Genomic DNA, 15995 nt, shown 5'->3' on the forward strand with positions numbered 1-15995 from the left:
TACTGTTATAAGTAAAAGTCCGGAAATGTACTTGAGTAAAAGTACAAAAGTATTGGCATCAAACTTAAAGTACTTAAAGTACCAAAAGTAGAAAGTACTCATTGAGCAGAATGTCCCATTTCACAAGTTTTCAAATGTGTAACATGTATAAAAATCTTTTTGAAAATAGCTGATCTACAACCTCATAATGCGTCGCACCTGTGAGCTTGTAGATCGGCTATTTTCGAAAGGCTAAAATGTATATAGGGCTGAAGTGGTTTATGTATGTTTTGTAATAATAATCAAAATCTACAAAGTAACTAGTAAAGCTTTCAAATAAGTGTAGTGGAGTATAAGTACAATCTTTTCCTCCGAGATATAGTGGAGTAGTAAAAGTACTGAAAATTGTACTTAAAGTACAAGTACTTGGTTGCTTTCCACCACTGTGCAAGGCTTAGGTTGCATGGAAATAAACCAAATAAAATAATGAACACAACTGTTAACTGTACCTATTTTTCAATTCTTTTGTATTACTACAAGTATAGATGATGTTTTGCAAATTATTGCATATTATTTTTTCTAATTTAAATGTATTGATGAATTGAATACAGAGGACCACAATGGATATAAGCCCTCAGGGCTTTTTGTGTTATCCTTTTAGCACCATTTGTATAATCGTACCACTATACCTTTTTGGAAACTGTTAATAAAATATTCAATCAATCAATCAATGATATCCTTTTGACAGATATACACATTTTTGTCAATATAACGTCAATCAATCAATCAATCTATCTATCAGTCATATACAAATCAGCATTGATCTGTGTGTTATATCTGTGACCACAATAACAGGTTTGATTGAATGTGAAATATTTATGCATTCCAATAACGGGTGATGAAAATGTCCCATTGAGGAAAATAAAAAAAGATTAGGCCTATGTCTCTGTACCTCATTATTTACTGTGACCACAGCCGTTACATAAGGACACAAGAGGGCATATTAAAATATGTGGTTTTAATTTTTATTCCTTTATTTTTCTGCATTCCTTGTTTTGTCATGGTATTGTTTGACATTGTTGACATTGTCTTGGATCGTCATTGCAACAGAAATTTTGGGTTGACACATTAATAATATGGTACTGTAATCCAGCAGTAATCACAGAAATTTCCCTCTCCACATAGAAAGTGAATATGTTGTAAATATATATCTACTAAATAAGTGCATGTGTTGGCTAAGCTAACATTATTTAAGTAAATTCACACAAAAACTTGCACAAAAACAAATTTCACCCACTTTTTTACTTCTGTAAACTGGTGAAGTGACAATAAAGCTGGGTTCTGATTCTGACAAAATCAGATGCATGTACACAAACAAATACAAAGGACATTTTTTGTGTTTGTTTTTTGAATGGAGGAATGAATGAAAGTCTATTACAGAACAGTGCAATAATCAAAAAGTAACACGGGACAAAGACATTTGCCAAATTGCCTCAGATAATGTCTCCATTGCCCTTTTTCTTTTGACAGGTGATCACTAGGAGGTAACACAAGACTGCGAGGAGGAGGAGGGTGAAGATGAAGATGATGCTGGCCCAGGGTCCTGGAGGTAGAGCCTTCATCAGTCCAATACTCTCTCCTGGCAGCAGGCTGCTTAGGGTAAGCATGTATCCCAGTGCCCACCCGATAGAGGTGTCTCCAGCCTGCACAAAGCAGTATTACAGTCATTTGTATCACTGTCCTATTGTCTAAAATGTACCCAACAATAAAAACACATGACCACTCACCTTTTTCTGAAAAGAGACCTGATTGAAGGACAGCTCATCAAAGCCGTATCCACGCACCATGAGGACCTGCATGAACACTGAGGTAGCACAGTAATCCTTCAAGCGCGCTCCCTGCTCTGGTGCTTTTGCGTGCATCTGTGTGGATAGACGAGAGTTAAGATTTAACATGACACGTCCACCAGGCACGTGCACACATGGAACCAACTAGTGCCCAAGTAAATAATTAAGCCCTGAGCCATGACGCCCATAGGGCAGGAGCCTATCTCCTGTTTCTGTAGCTTGAGGCAGCATGATGTACAAGTACACCCCCTGGACTTGACGCTAGTATGTCGCAGGGACTTACCCCAAATCCAACCCTTGATGCTGAGTGCTAAGCAGGGAGGAATTGTTTTAGTTTGGTATGACCCAGGCAGGGATTGAACCTCCCAACCACAAGGACTCTGAGCTGGTGCCCAAGAACCAGTGCCCAAGCACCTGCCCAATTGCTTTCATAGGAGAAAGTGCCCTTTGAATGCCTAAATAATTTCTCTCATTTATATGTCTCTTGCAAAAATAAAATGGATCATTTTGTTTCCCCCTCCTGTTTAGTTTGGTTTTAGCAAGAAACAAGGGAACTGGTGTGCCCAACTCAAACGTCTTCGGAGTATGATGGGTGCCAAACTATAAGTATTATAATACCAAACTAATTTGTCAGCACTCTCACAATAATATGTATAATAACACCCTTACCAACTCACAGCAGTGGAAAGAAACAGGCCTTACTCTGAGACATAAGGTGGGTGTGAAGTCCGGTTTAGGCTAGCACGTCTATCATGCATGTCACGCCCAAAAGTGTGAACTTTCTAGGTTCTACTGATAGGCTTCTTCAATCTGAAGATATTTATTAAAATCAGGAAAATGTGGGCAGATATAAATTAACACTATGATCATACTGAGTCCACTCGTTTACCTCACACTGTTTACATAAATTGAAGAGTAAATAATAAATAATAATTCTTTAATACTTGTATATTAGATGAATGTTCCAATAACACTCTGAACTAATCCACTGGGTCTATTAGAGATGTGTGATATAGGCCAGGGCACTGGTTCTCAACCTGGGGTCCAGGGACCCCCAGGCCAGGGGTCCTTGAGGGCATTCCAGGAGGTCCCCAGCTAAACTATGGTTAGTGTAGATTGGGGTTCCAGAGATCAATATCATATCAAATGGTGGTGCGTGGCCTAATGCATATCAAACTTGGCGTCCTTGAAATGAAAAAGGTTTGGAACCTCTGCTATGGGGTACCTCAGAGAAGCTCATGGTGCAGACAGAACGCGTTGCTTGCTCCATAAGTGAGGGGGATGTCACAGTGATGCCTGTTGTCCGCTGAAGAAAGGAGTGTGCGTAGAAGAAGGCAGAGAATGCCTGTGGACAGTAAACGGACATAGTGAGTGATCAGCCAAACCCATGTCTTGGGTTCAGTAACCATGAGGATTAGATGGTCATCAGACCTAGAGAACAAGAGCAATTCAAACAGCCTTGAAACCAGTGATTGATAACCCGTAGCGAAGCTAAATCCAAGATGAGATCTCCACCATATGCATTTTGTCATTCATCTCCATTATCACTCCTGAGAAATAAAGATCACAAATGACAAGTGAACAATACTCCAGGATTTAACCAATAGGTAAAACAGCAGCAGTCAATAGGCTACATATACTTTCTGACAGACAAGCAATTATTTACACAGCATAATAATAAGAGCCAATAGACAGAAAAATCTTAAATCTTTCATCAAAAATGTAAAGTTATGCAATTTTTACTTAATTTTACAGGACATTCAACATAGAGGAAGCAGAGTGCATGAATGCCCTTTTAATTCATCCTAAACCAAGCTAAATAAATGAGGTAAAATGAACTTTGATGAATCAAACTGCACACAAAATAAGACTTACATTAAAAAAATAAACATGGCTATTTAGTAAAAAAAAAAGGCACTAAAAGATTGTAACGAAGAGTCCTCACCATGAAGCTTCCTGTCACATTGGGTTGGAAGACTCCGTCGAAGGAACACTTGGAGTAAGAGCAAGCGTCGAAGTTGAAGATCTGCGACATATTGCCCAGGCAGTGCTCATAGTGTCCAGTGCCCTGCACTGTCATTGTCACCTGCGGGTCAAAGGGCGTGGGCCTGTACTTTGTAGTACATGGGGAGTCGAACACCTCTTTCCCAAAGTTGACGGAGACGTTGAAATTAGCTGGATAGCAGGGGTTGGACAGCATGGGGCCTGGCCCTTGAGTCTGAGGACAAAATGTCAAGAAAATAATGATCGTGATGAGGAGCCATTCAAATATTCTCTATGAAGCATGTTTGCAATGCACCAGTGGCCAGTGCAATGCAAGTTTGAGTCTCGAAAAAGCTACATGTTTACACCAAAGTTCATAAAATCATCCAGATAAATTAACATATGTTTCAACATATATGCTTCAATCCAACTGAACTAGTGCAGTACCCATTGTCAGCAGGTGCTATTATGTAATATGACCTCAGTACTACAGGCAATGACCCACATTCGCGGGCGACGCCCATCATTCGTGTGTATTTGCCTTGACTTTGCATGTGATCGTGACAGAATGCCCGTTCTGGAGCCAAATGTGAAGTTTATTGGTTTTGACGGTTCTCGAGATACACAGTGAGCATGTAGATCTGATATTTTTGGCAAATGTTCCCCCTTAACCCATTAAAACCGGGGAAGCAAGCATCTGTGTTATTTTAGATTTTAGCTATATATATATTGTGGGAGAAATGACCGCAAAGCAGAAGGCCCTCAACACCCCAGATTAAATTCAAAAAGTCTTAAGGTTCATGGCTCAATAATGTCATGAAAGTGAGGAAATAGCCAGCACACAATGTATTTGTTGACAACCTGTTTGGTCTGAACGCGTCCGTTGTTTCTGTCAGTGAGAGGTAAATGATACCATGTCAAAAGGACATTCATTGTCCTTGTGTGCTGGCTATTTCCTCACTGTCAAGCTATATACTATACCAACAAGTTCTTCAGGAAACTCTTAGGATTTAGAACAGTGATAGCAGCAGATCAAAAATAGCAGTGATCAAAAATAGCAGATATACAAGCTCACAGCGCATCGCTTTGTGCCGTGCTGCGAGCTTGTAGATCTGCTATTTTAGAAGAAAAAAAGATCCCTCTTCTGGGGGTCCCTGGCTCAAAACATTTTCAGATGGGAGGGGGTCTGCAGCCAAATACATAATCATTTTGGGGGTCCTTGACACGAAAACGTTTGAGAACAACAGATTTAGAAGGCATTTGTAGAATCGACCTCAGGTTGTTTTTTTGTTGCCTTTTCTGCCTTTATTGATAGATACGGTAGAGTAGACTGACAGGAAATGGGGAGTGAGAGATGAGGAGTGACACGCAGCAAAGGTTGTCAGGATCGGGATTCGAACCCGCGACACGCTGTCAGGCATAGCACCCTAGGTGCCCGGACTGCTACGCCAGCAGTCCGGGCCCAAGTTACGGAATTGTAACTTAATTTTACAGGACATTCAACATAGAGGGAGCAGACAGCAGAGTGCATGAATGCCCTTTTAATTCATCATAAACCTAATCTGAGTTCCCAGAAGTTTTCGCCAGCTCTGGCGAGGAACTTCTGGGCCACAGCCCTGGTATTTGTGGGCGGGATGTACGTCACGCTCTGAATCTGAGCGGACACGCCTCTTACCGGTCTGAGAGCTGTGCAACTCGTCTAAAAAGTCCGACGAGAGGCAAACAGCAGTACACAACAATGGCGGCCGAAATTTCTCAAGGGGAAATTGCTTCCCGTCGATCCTATTTAGATGCATCACCCACTGCATGTGGATCCCGCCCCCTTTTCTTCATTGGCTGTTGATTTGAATCACAACGCAGTGGCCGCGCCCCTGCTGTCCAAGCTCCGACGCTAACCCTCCCAGACTATCATAAACCAAGCTAAATGAATGAGGCGAATCAAACTGCACACAAAATAAGACTTGCATTAAAAAATAAACATGCCTATTTAGTCAAAATATCCACTTAAAGATTGTCTTAATGGGTGGATGCTGGGGTTCAAGTGGATAATATCCCTGTGTATCAGTCAGTAGGTCCAGGGAAATGTACCTTGATTAAATGAGCCATCAGTCTCCGAAGGACCTGGTCTCGGCCGTAGCACAGGAAACTGTGAGTGTATAGGCGATGGTTCCGTCCATAAAGCCTCAGCTCCATCACATTGTTCTTGTCTTCAACCTCTGCCGCGGTCTCAAAGGTAATCTGAGTGGAGGCGCCGCCAAAATCTAGAGCTCCAACCGTATCTCTGCCGGGCCTCAGCCAGCGGCCAACAAAGCCATACTGTAGTGTCAAGAGAAAAGAACTATCATGACCTATATCTAGATATATACACATATCTAGATCAGCAGTTCCCAACCTTTTCTGGATCGGGGGCCGGGGCCCACTTGAATATCTCAAAAGCAATTAATATTATTAATCAATCAATTGTGTTCCGGCTTGAATCAATAGAACCAAACATAGTATACTTTACGCTCCTATTTATTGGTATTAACAATGAAAACATATTTTAAAGAAAGAAATACCATGACATGTTTTGTTTGATCTTAGTGTTTTTCCAATTATTTGGGGGCCCACTTGCAATATCCTCACGGCCCACCAGTGGGCCAAATGGTTGGGAATCGCTGATCTATATAACTTAAGTGAAACCTGTTGTAAAACTTCAGTTTGGGGATTTGAATATGTTAATAAATATAATATATAAGACAGTAAAAGCCCACCTTGACAAAGTTTTCCAGCAGGTAGTTGACTGTAACCCAGCCATAAGCCCCCTCCTCTTGACCACTCAGGATGTTTGCCCCTCGGAATTTGAAAGGATAAGAGTGCAGTTTGCCTCTCACTTCCTCCAGTATCTTCTGTGATTCTGTGGGATTGGTTATGCTATAACCAGATGATAGTGACAGTATAACCCACCGACAACAACGTCAATCTCAAGACAATGGTGTTCTTCAGTACAATTTCAATGCACTTTTACTTTACTTGTGTATTTCCGTTTCTTGATACTTTCTACTCTAATAGTATCATTAAGAAAATTATTAATCAAAAATCTTCTAAATCTTTCAAAAATAGCCGAGCTACAAGTTCGCAACGCGTTGCGATGCATTGTGAGCTATATCGGCTATTTTTGGTAATTAATGATAAATAATTATGAAATATATAACTCTGAAATGGGCATTCTGCATAATGAGTACTTTTACTTTTGCTATTTTAAGTATATTCTGCTGCTAATACTTTTGTACTTTGACTCATAAGAAGGTATTTACACTGTGGTATTGGTACTTTTACTTGAGTCCAAAATCGGAGTACTTCTTCCACCACTGATTCAAGGCATGTACAGCATAACTGAAGAAATACAGTCCCAGGATAACTTAATGTCTGTGTTTTGAACATTAACATATAGGACCCTTTCCGCTCACTTCAACAGTCTCATGCCAGCGGTGGCTCCCAGATAGACAGGGGTTAAGTGGTGTCGAGATCGTGGGATATCCTTCATTGCTTGTTCAAGACAGAGCTCAAGACTGCGGGCTGCGCCTCCACGGTTGCCTGCATAGCTTGATATCCCTCCACCTTGACAGAGAGAGAGAGAGAGAGAGAGAGAGAGAGAGAGAGAGAGAGAGAGAGAGAGAGAGAGAGAGAGAGAGAGAGAGAGAGAGAGAGAGAGAGAGAGAAAGTAGTTACGCGTAACAAGCCCCTGACCTGACCTTCCCCAAAAACACTTCCTTTTCTGATTTGATGAGTGGCACACAGAAACATGTCAACTGTTATGTGTTTCTATGGAAACAGAGTCAAACTAAAAGCTAAAGTAAGTGATAAGAGGAACAGTTGAGTGGGGCACTCAAAGGTTAGGCACCATATGGTGAGGAAATGGACCATATGCCCTGGAACAGAAACTTGCACAAGACATAACGCTGGCATGTTGCTAAAACAGTCTTAACTTAATCATTACAGGAACGAATGACTAGACTAGGAAATGACAATACTATGGTACAAGGGAGGAAAGAGGAAAGCAACAGTGACTATCATGTTTCCCAATCAGAGCTGTTTCTGTTCATTTCATATTCTGTGTTCTATAAGATCTGTATGTTTTACATCACGTTTTACTCACCTTTAACGTGGCACTCGCTGTGCTCGGTAACGATGCCAGTGCCATTCTGCTTGTCAGCCGGCCATTTATAGACATACATTGCTGTGTGGGATGAGCCTGCATCCAAGACGAGTCCATACTGAAACAGGGAGAGTCATTTAAATATCATGTTAATAATAATAATAATAATAATAACTTTTTTGTGGCCTTTCAAGAGACCCAAGGACACTTTACATCAACAAATAAGCATACTAGCTGCCAAAAAGCCTGTGTGAACAAGTGTCTCTTCAGTGCAGACTTAAAAGAGTCCAGTGTTAGCGCCTGGCGAATCTCCATGGAGAGAGAGTTCCAGAGGGTAGGGGGCGGGGCTGCCACACTGAGGCTCTATCCCCAAAGGTTCGCCTATACTGGTACGAGGGACGGAGACGAGATCCAAGTCAGAAGACTGCAGGTTCCGCAATGGGTTATGTTCATCTGCTAGGAGATCCAATAGGTACCATGGGGCTAGTGTTTCCATATTCCATTCCATATGTAAAGATAAATAAAGTAGGGATTTATTGTTGGATGGTTGGTTTGGTTGTACAGGAGGACCATTTTGATGTTTGTATTTCATAACCGACCGTTAACCAAAACATGTTAATGGTTAATTAAGCATTTAACCGATACGAATAAAATGTAGGCTACTATTTAGAATGGAGTAATGTCTGTAACTCGCTGAGCGTCCCAAATTAACACCCACCAGTATCCAAAATCAAAAACCATGGACATCATGGACACCATCCACCAGCCTGTGGGGAAAATGCTATATACTGTAGTACATAGTAGTGCATAATTTGTAATTGTGTGATTTATATTTCATGCAAAGCTAGAAATATTGATTCAAATCATAATTCTATTGCAAAACATGGTATCATCCTGCAAAGAGACGGTGTCGGAGAGTGCCATCCTGACTGTATTTCCATTGTATTTCCATATTTACGTTCATTCGTTGATATGTGAATTTCTTTTACAAATGGACACCATTTGTAAAAGAAATGAATTAAGACTCTCATCACCATATTGGATTGCCGTATCCAGACTGTTCATATTCACTCAAGAACAACTGGCACTCTCATCAAGACAACTTGCCTGCTGTCCATTGTTATCTGCTATAAGACATAACAATGGATATACTGTATGTCCATTATGGCGTACTATACATTTTGATATTTGATAGGATAATTGTGTGACAGCCCTTATAGTAACCTGGTAAACCTTCCCAGTCGCGGAATTCAATCTGATGAAAATGAAATTGAATTCCGTGACCGTGAGGGTTTACCAGGCTATGCATAAAGTGCACATTTCGATTTTCAATTTGAGAAAACAGGAAGTAGGTATTCCAGTGTGTGTTCTGTGCATTCCAGGCAATGAAGCGTCTCTGTGAGAAGAGTAATGGAGACAGGCAGAGCAGACACTGTGAAAGTGTTTCCATTTTCACATTCGCTGATAAGGGCATGAGCTTTTAGGATATATTTCATGAACCATTAGTTGAGAGAGTAGATGAAGAATGAGAATTATTTCTTTGGTGTGATGGAAAAAATCCACTCAAAACTAAAACATGGATACAGATGGAGAATTCTGTCTTTGATGTATTTCTCAGAAATAGCTACAAATGGATGGCATGAGGTGGACAAACCGCACTCAAAACACATCTGTTATGCTCTCTTATGTTGTGCAGCTGAAAATGTACAGTATAGCGATGAATCTTTTGTCAAGCTACCCAGATACATGGTGAAAAGAAAAATAGCTACTTGAAAGCTACGTCATTCTAAAAGTAGTGAATCTAGCCACAAGCTACTTGGAAATGTAAACTAGACGGTAAACGGTTAACCATGAAAATTGTTTTCATTTTTGTTGTCACAGTCTTGTGGCCCCCTGACTTCCAAGTACTTTTACAATCATGGCCTCCAGCCTAAACTAGTCGAATACCCCTGGGAGGGCACGGAAAGCTTTGTAGGTGATGCCGAACTTAACCGAAGGCGGAGTAGGTGTTCAAGACTAAGAGTACTGCCAAGGCTTGGTACGAGTGAGAACCCTCATGGCAGCTGAGTTCTGCACATACTGCAGTCTGATCAAGGATGATGTTAGGGAGCTGATGTTAAGTGCATCATGAGTTAAGGCAAAGATAGATTAAGCATGAGGATTCTCAGAGAGAATCAGCTTAGATTGTTTCAAACAGATCCACAAACTCATTTATTCCTCTGGCTTTTAACTGCCTTAATATTTTCTTAATGACAATTTGACGATGTGATCAGATAGCCTACAAGTCAATATGGCCCTGACTCCCTGCATGCACCAATGTCAACACAACTCCATGTACAAATAATAGGGGTTATAACAGTTATTCGAACTAATTGATTTCTCAATTATAACAAAAATATCAATGCAACGATTTTAACAAAAATAAAAAAATGTTTTATTAAAATGTTTTAACTAGGGAAAATAGCAGGTCTACAAGCTCACGGTACATTGTTCTACCATCTACAAGCAACACATTGTGAGCTTGTAGATCTGCTATTTTCGCTATTTCCGTGTGACACAGTTGTACGGCAAAGTATAAAATAGATCTTGACTTGAGTGATTAATCACACAGATCGATTTAGTCTATTATATAATATGTTATTTTTTACGTTGATTCGTTGATATGTAAAAAAAAAAAAAGTAAAAAAAAAGAACGTGCTTCTTGATTATTTGATATAAGAAAATAATCAATTGTTGCAGCACTAACAAATAATGTAGAAAAGCGCTATATCATTCTGAGGTATTATTAATATTGCCAGGATGTGGGCATATGCATTTGTTGTGAAGGGAATGCTTTTCATTTTAAAAACTGTGAAAGCTATCTTTATTGAATGCTACAAACAGAAATTGGCAGCCAGGCAAAGGTTTTACATTATTCATTTCATTGCTTTCTGTGCTGTTATTGACTTATTCATCTTTTCTTCTTTTGAAGTATACAGTTTGACAAAGTAGCTTGACAATGACAATTTCAGTGATGGCCCAACATGGTCCATTGTGGAATAACCTCTATTCATAGATCCATTGAAAATGATTTCAAAGTGCAGTTCACAAAAGAGGAACCCTTGATTGAAGTTAACACAAGACACTATACTACTGAATGGCACACGTGCATGCTTGCATCTCTCATTGTTTGCCCCTCATTTTCTTTCTGTCTTTCTCTGTTCTGTCTCCATCTTCTGCGCTGAATTTCCTTTTGGCTTCTGTAGTTTGTTTAAAGTCAATGCAAAGTCAATGCAAAGTGCAAAGCACACCAAAGCACAGAACTGCCGGAGGGTGGGGCGAGGGATGCAAGGGTTTTTAATACCCCCAATACCCATTGTTTGTCAATAATTTCTGAGAAGGGAGCCCAAAGCACCTGGGAATTACAGAACACCTTTAAAATGCACACCATTGTGTGTGTGTGTGTGTGTGTGTGTGTGTGTGTGTGTGTGTGTGTGTGTGTGTGTGTGTGTGTGTGTGTGTGTGTGTGTGTGTGTGTGTGTGTGTGTGTGTGTGTGTGTGTGTGTGTGTTGGTTTTATCTGGTTGACAATGAATGAGTGGGTTGTGATTGAGATGCAGTGTTGTCCAGCACACTTCAAAAGGATGCATGCTGGTACTAAACACACAACAGTGGTTTGCTCTCTTCTGGCCACCCAGTTTCAGTGCAAAGTATCCCACTTTACCACCTAAAGTTCTTAGAACTTAGACATCCATAGACAGTGCATGTCATTAATGAGCCTAGTTTAATTGTATGATAGACCTATATTACAGAATTTACCTATACTATTATAAAACATTCGAAAAATGGTATTAAGTACTGTAAAGTAGGCTATACATGATGTGAACATGCATGGTACATCATTATCAGACTTAATTTTATCCTAACTTCTTGTTTATGCCCCCAAATGACTGGATATAGGCCTACAGGTTTTGTAGCAATGTGTAGCAACTGTAGAAATATTAGACCTAATTGTCCAATGTTTAAGCATGTTCTAATCATGTATACTTTACTCAAGACCATTTTTCAAATATTCTAATTTTCTTTTTTTTACATTTTGGAAACATTGGCTAATTTTACATCGAGGTGCCCAGATATCCCTATAGTGCCCACCTATCCTCCTGTTACCTATCAATATAGCCTCCAAATTCTACACAAATGGCATATTTTCCATAATAACTTACAGTTACAGTAGCGGTAGGCTGGCTACATTAACCTGAAATAATTCATATATTGTTTGAGTTGTGGCTGTGGAGTCAAGTGGTCAACTGATGGTGTGACAGTGACTGTAGCCTAATGATTGACCACCTGTTAAACACGCAGCATTATAACTCAGAGATATTCTCGTGAGAACAGCGGATATAAACACTTGCCGGTAACAGCATTATTTCCGGTGTTAAAGCGTTCTTTGATCGGGCAAAGGTCAGTGAAGCAGCAGGTGCTCCGCTCCCTGTCTGACCAACAAACACCTGCGACCTGCGGCGCGCCAGCAACTCATATATTATTCGCTCCAGACCAGAACCGCCACCAAAACGACTCATTAATGTTAACACACGACGACACGCACCACAGTCTCATGTAAGACCGCACCGCAGCATCGCAGACTAATTACCGCTGTTTCAAATAGCAGGTAAGGATAATTAGTTTGTTTACCATGTTTTCAGGAGGCTCCTTTATCTCTTCAGTAGAAAGAACGACCAGCAGTATGCCCACTATTCCCAGGAGCAGCAACACAGCAGGAGGCACCAGGTGACAGGACTGGATGGTCATGTTGCTGCTGATCTGTAAGCTCTGCACACTGACACAGAGAGCTGATCTGTAAGCTCTGCTGCACAGAGAGCTGTCTGCCTCTGGCGCGTCTCTTTGCTGCCTGGTGCCAGCAAGCATGAGAGCGTGCACAGCTATCAAAGGCGTGTGTGTGTGTGTGCGTGTGCGTGTGCGTGTGTGTGTGTGTGTGTGTGTGGTTGGGTGTGCGCAGATGTGGGTTTGGTCATGGCTTTTGTCCTATCATGACAGGATTAGGCTTCTTTTTCCAAGTGCATGGGTGAGATTAGTCTGAACTTGACTTATCTATTAAATAAAAGGCTGTTTACCAATAGGAGATGATCATGGCACATGGAAATTATTTAGTGAAATTGTGAATCGTGAAGAGTAGACTATAATATAGCCTAGTTGAACAGATCCATAGAGGAGTATAGTAGTAGGCCTAGTAGGAGTATATCATATTATGAAAGGCTATAGCCTACTCCTACTACTATACTCCTATGGATCTGTTCAACAAGAATGTGTTGATCTGTTTCTTGGAATTAATGGGTTTCTCAGAGTCATTTCTTATCTTGCTGTTGTGAAACAGTAAGATAAGTAAGATATGTTACACACTGGAAATCCAAGAGTTATGCGCAAGTTATGCTCATTGCTCAGATCTTTTGCTCAGAAAATAGCAGATCTTTAAGCTTGTGAGTGTAGATCAGCTATTTTCACCTCGTGAGTTGTGACACTGTGTATGACAAAGCATAAACCAAGCATAACCACTTAAGTTAAACCTTATTTGGTTGACTGACCGGAGTCCCTCAGGGCTTTATGCTAGTGTATTTTCTGTTTTCTGTTTTCTGTTATTGTGGGGAAAGCTTTCATTGAAAATAGCAGATCAACAAGCTTACAACGCAGTGTGTTGTAAGCTTGTCGATCAGCTATTTTCTGCAAAAGCCCCACAATAAGGATGCTAGTTGGTAATCCACTGTAATCGGTTGTTTTGCCACACTGAGCATGTTTTGAACCAGTAATACACCTTTACATTTACATATAGGAGCTGCCCGTGCCCGGTCATGACTTGCTCAGGGCAGCTCCTCCATTGCAGCTGTCAAAGAGGCAGCACAATTCTCATTCACTTTCATTCTTGTCATTTCTAACTTAAGCCATAAGCCTCTGTCTGCTTAGCAGCCTATACCAGTAGTTCTCAAACTTCTTTGTGCCAAGGACCCCCGAATTGATATATATATTTGGCCACGGACCCCCATCTGAAAAGGTTTTGTGCCAGGGACCCCTAGAGGATTGCTAATTTAAAAAATAGCAGATGTACAAGCTACAGGATATACCATTACATAATAGCTATACAATAACAATGTGCGGTGCATATGGGTGCATCATCTGTTCAGAAATTTGGCTGCCTGTGGAAGGAATCAGTTTCTGAGACGGATGTTTTTTATTTATTATTGTTATTTATTATTATTACCCTTATTATTATTATTATTATTGTTATTATTATTATTATTATTATTATTATTATTATTATTATTATTATCATACCGTATTGTATTAGTTAGCACAGTCTCTGCAGGAACATGTTCCCCCAACATTTTGCTGCCTGTTCCTGTATGAGTGACAATTAAATCCAACTTGATTGTTGAGGGTGTGCGATTTGATGCTCCGGTAACATTTTGATGGAAGGAAGGAGAATAGCACATTATGTGGTGTCCTTAATGATGATTTGGACTTTCCTTTTGCAGTGAGTGGTGTAAATGTTATGAAGTTATGGTAATTATTTGCCAATTAGTTTTGGTGCTGTCTTCACAGGCCTTTGTAGCAGTCTGCAGTCTTGAGCAGTCAGGTTGCCAAACCACACCCTGATACAGCCTGTCAGAACACACTATCAAATGTTCAGAGGACATAATACAGCAGTGGTTCTCAATATTTCTTAATTTCAAGGACCCCCAGTTTGGTGTGCATTAGGGCCACACAGATCCCCATAACTCTGAGAGTACAAATGGTTTCAAATGGACCCGGTCCATTTGGCCTGTTATTATAGCCCGTTATAGTTCTTCCTTGGTCTAGTGGGAATGTGTGTGCAAAGCTTCACAACAGATGCTGCGTTTATGATTTGTAGCATTTCTTTTTGCATACAAGGTGATGTACTTATTATTATGGTTGGCTTTGGAGAGGACAGTTACTTGAGGACAAGAGGAGATCAAATTATACCAACTAAACTAAGTCCATTAAGGTAAACACTAAACAGATATATATTGATATAGTCTTGGAACATTACTGTGCTTCCCATAGGTGTATTTTTAAAGTTTGCCAGTTGTGGCAAAAGAAACTGGAAAGTCCAAACAGATTAAAGATGATTGCTTTGACATTGAAGGGCATGGTGGGATTTAAAGGAATAGGCCTACAGCTTAAAGGAAGCTTAAAGGAATCATGTTACACATTCTGAATGCTTTTGCATGCTCCTAACATGTTTGTTAGATTCCTAACTATTTCTCTTCTCTTGTTGTTGTGCATGTACGTTGTACTTATTGTTATATGTTGATACACGTTTATAAACAGTCCAAAGGCGTGGCCGAGACTACGTTTTCGCCCCTGTCCGTCGGTCCTTGTGTGTGTGTCCGTCCATCTGTGAGCAGCTAATCTCCGGCACCGCTGGACCGAGCAGGGTGAAACTGTGCACAAACAGAGCAGAACCTCTGCCCCAAATCTTTCCCATTGGCCTGTTATAGCACCACCAGGAGGCCGAATTTTGCAAAACAGTTTTTTAAATTACTCCTACAGATTTTGTCCAAACATCATGCCAATCGGTACACATTATCTTTATAGTCATGTGACCAAGACGGATATGTCAGAATTTTTTTATTCCATCCTGATTGGCTAAGATTGCCTTCCAAAGTTTGCAGGAGTGGCCCAACTGTGTCAGTCCTGAGGTGCAGCCACCATGACACGAGGAAGCTGCAGGGTTAAATATAGTTTGTACATCAGATGGTACAACTTGGCCCGTTATAGCGCCACCATGAGGCCGATTAGAAAATATTGCTGTAGAGTTTCTTCCTTTGCTTACTGGTGCTTGCAAAGTTTCACGCACATCGGTCCAGTGGTGGCCGAGATTAACTGCTCACAGACGGACGGACGGAGCAACGGAGCAAAAACATAATCCCTGCCGTCAAGCCTTTATTGCTGTTGTTGCAGTGGACACACCAACATGAATCTGACAGTCAAGGACAATTTGCCCCAAATACATCAACACAGAGACAAGAGTGTGAC

At 40.6% G+C, this 15995-nt stretch overlaps 1 protein-coding gene across 1 annotated transcript; it reads right to left on the reverse strand.

Annotated features, from left to right (window-relative positions):
- Positions 1-1002: 1002 nt before the first annotated feature.
- On the reverse strand, positions 1003-12845 carry LOC311043412 (ectonucleoside triphosphate diphosphohydrolase 2-like). The gene is made up of 9 exons (XM_084054648.1): positions 12618-12845; positions 7948-8065; positions 7259-7409; positions 6563-6722; positions 5898-6125; positions 3772-4044; positions 3052-3171; positions 1767-1901; positions 1003-1682 (listed from the first exon to the last, which is right to left on the reverse strand). The coding sequence occupies exons 1-9, from the start codon at positions 12732-12734 to the stop codon at positions 1473-1475; spliced, it is 1512 nt and encodes a 503-aa protein (XP_083910774.1). The 5' UTR covers positions 12735-12845; the 3' UTR covers positions 1003-1472.
- Between the last annotated feature and the right edge of the window lie 3150 nt (positions 12846-15995).

This window comes from Gymnoscopelus microlampas (assembly GCF_963454915.1).
Source record: "Gymnoscopelus microlampas genome assembly, chromosome: 4".
Classification (NCBI taxonomy): domain Eukaryota; kingdom Metazoa; phylum Chordata; class Actinopteri; order Myctophiformes; family Myctophidae; genus Gymnoscopelus; species Gymnoscopelus microlampas.

What these genes read in the sequence shown, in the direction of transcription:
- LOC311043412 (XM_084054648.1), bottom strand. Translation starts at nt 12,734, where the DNA reads ATGACCATCCAGTCCTGTCACCTGGTGCCTCCTGCTGTGTTGCTGCTC. An exon ending in ATGTGACAGGAAGCTTCATG is followed by an intron (nt 3,172 to 3,771) that starts GTGAGGACTCTT and finishes TACTGTCCACAG; the next exon opens with GCATTCTCTGCCTTCTTCTA. An exon ending in GCACCATGAGCTTCTCTGAG is followed by an intron (nt 1,902 to 3,051) that starts GTACCCCATAGC and finishes CTATCCACACAG; the next exon opens with ATGCACGCAAAAGCACCAGA.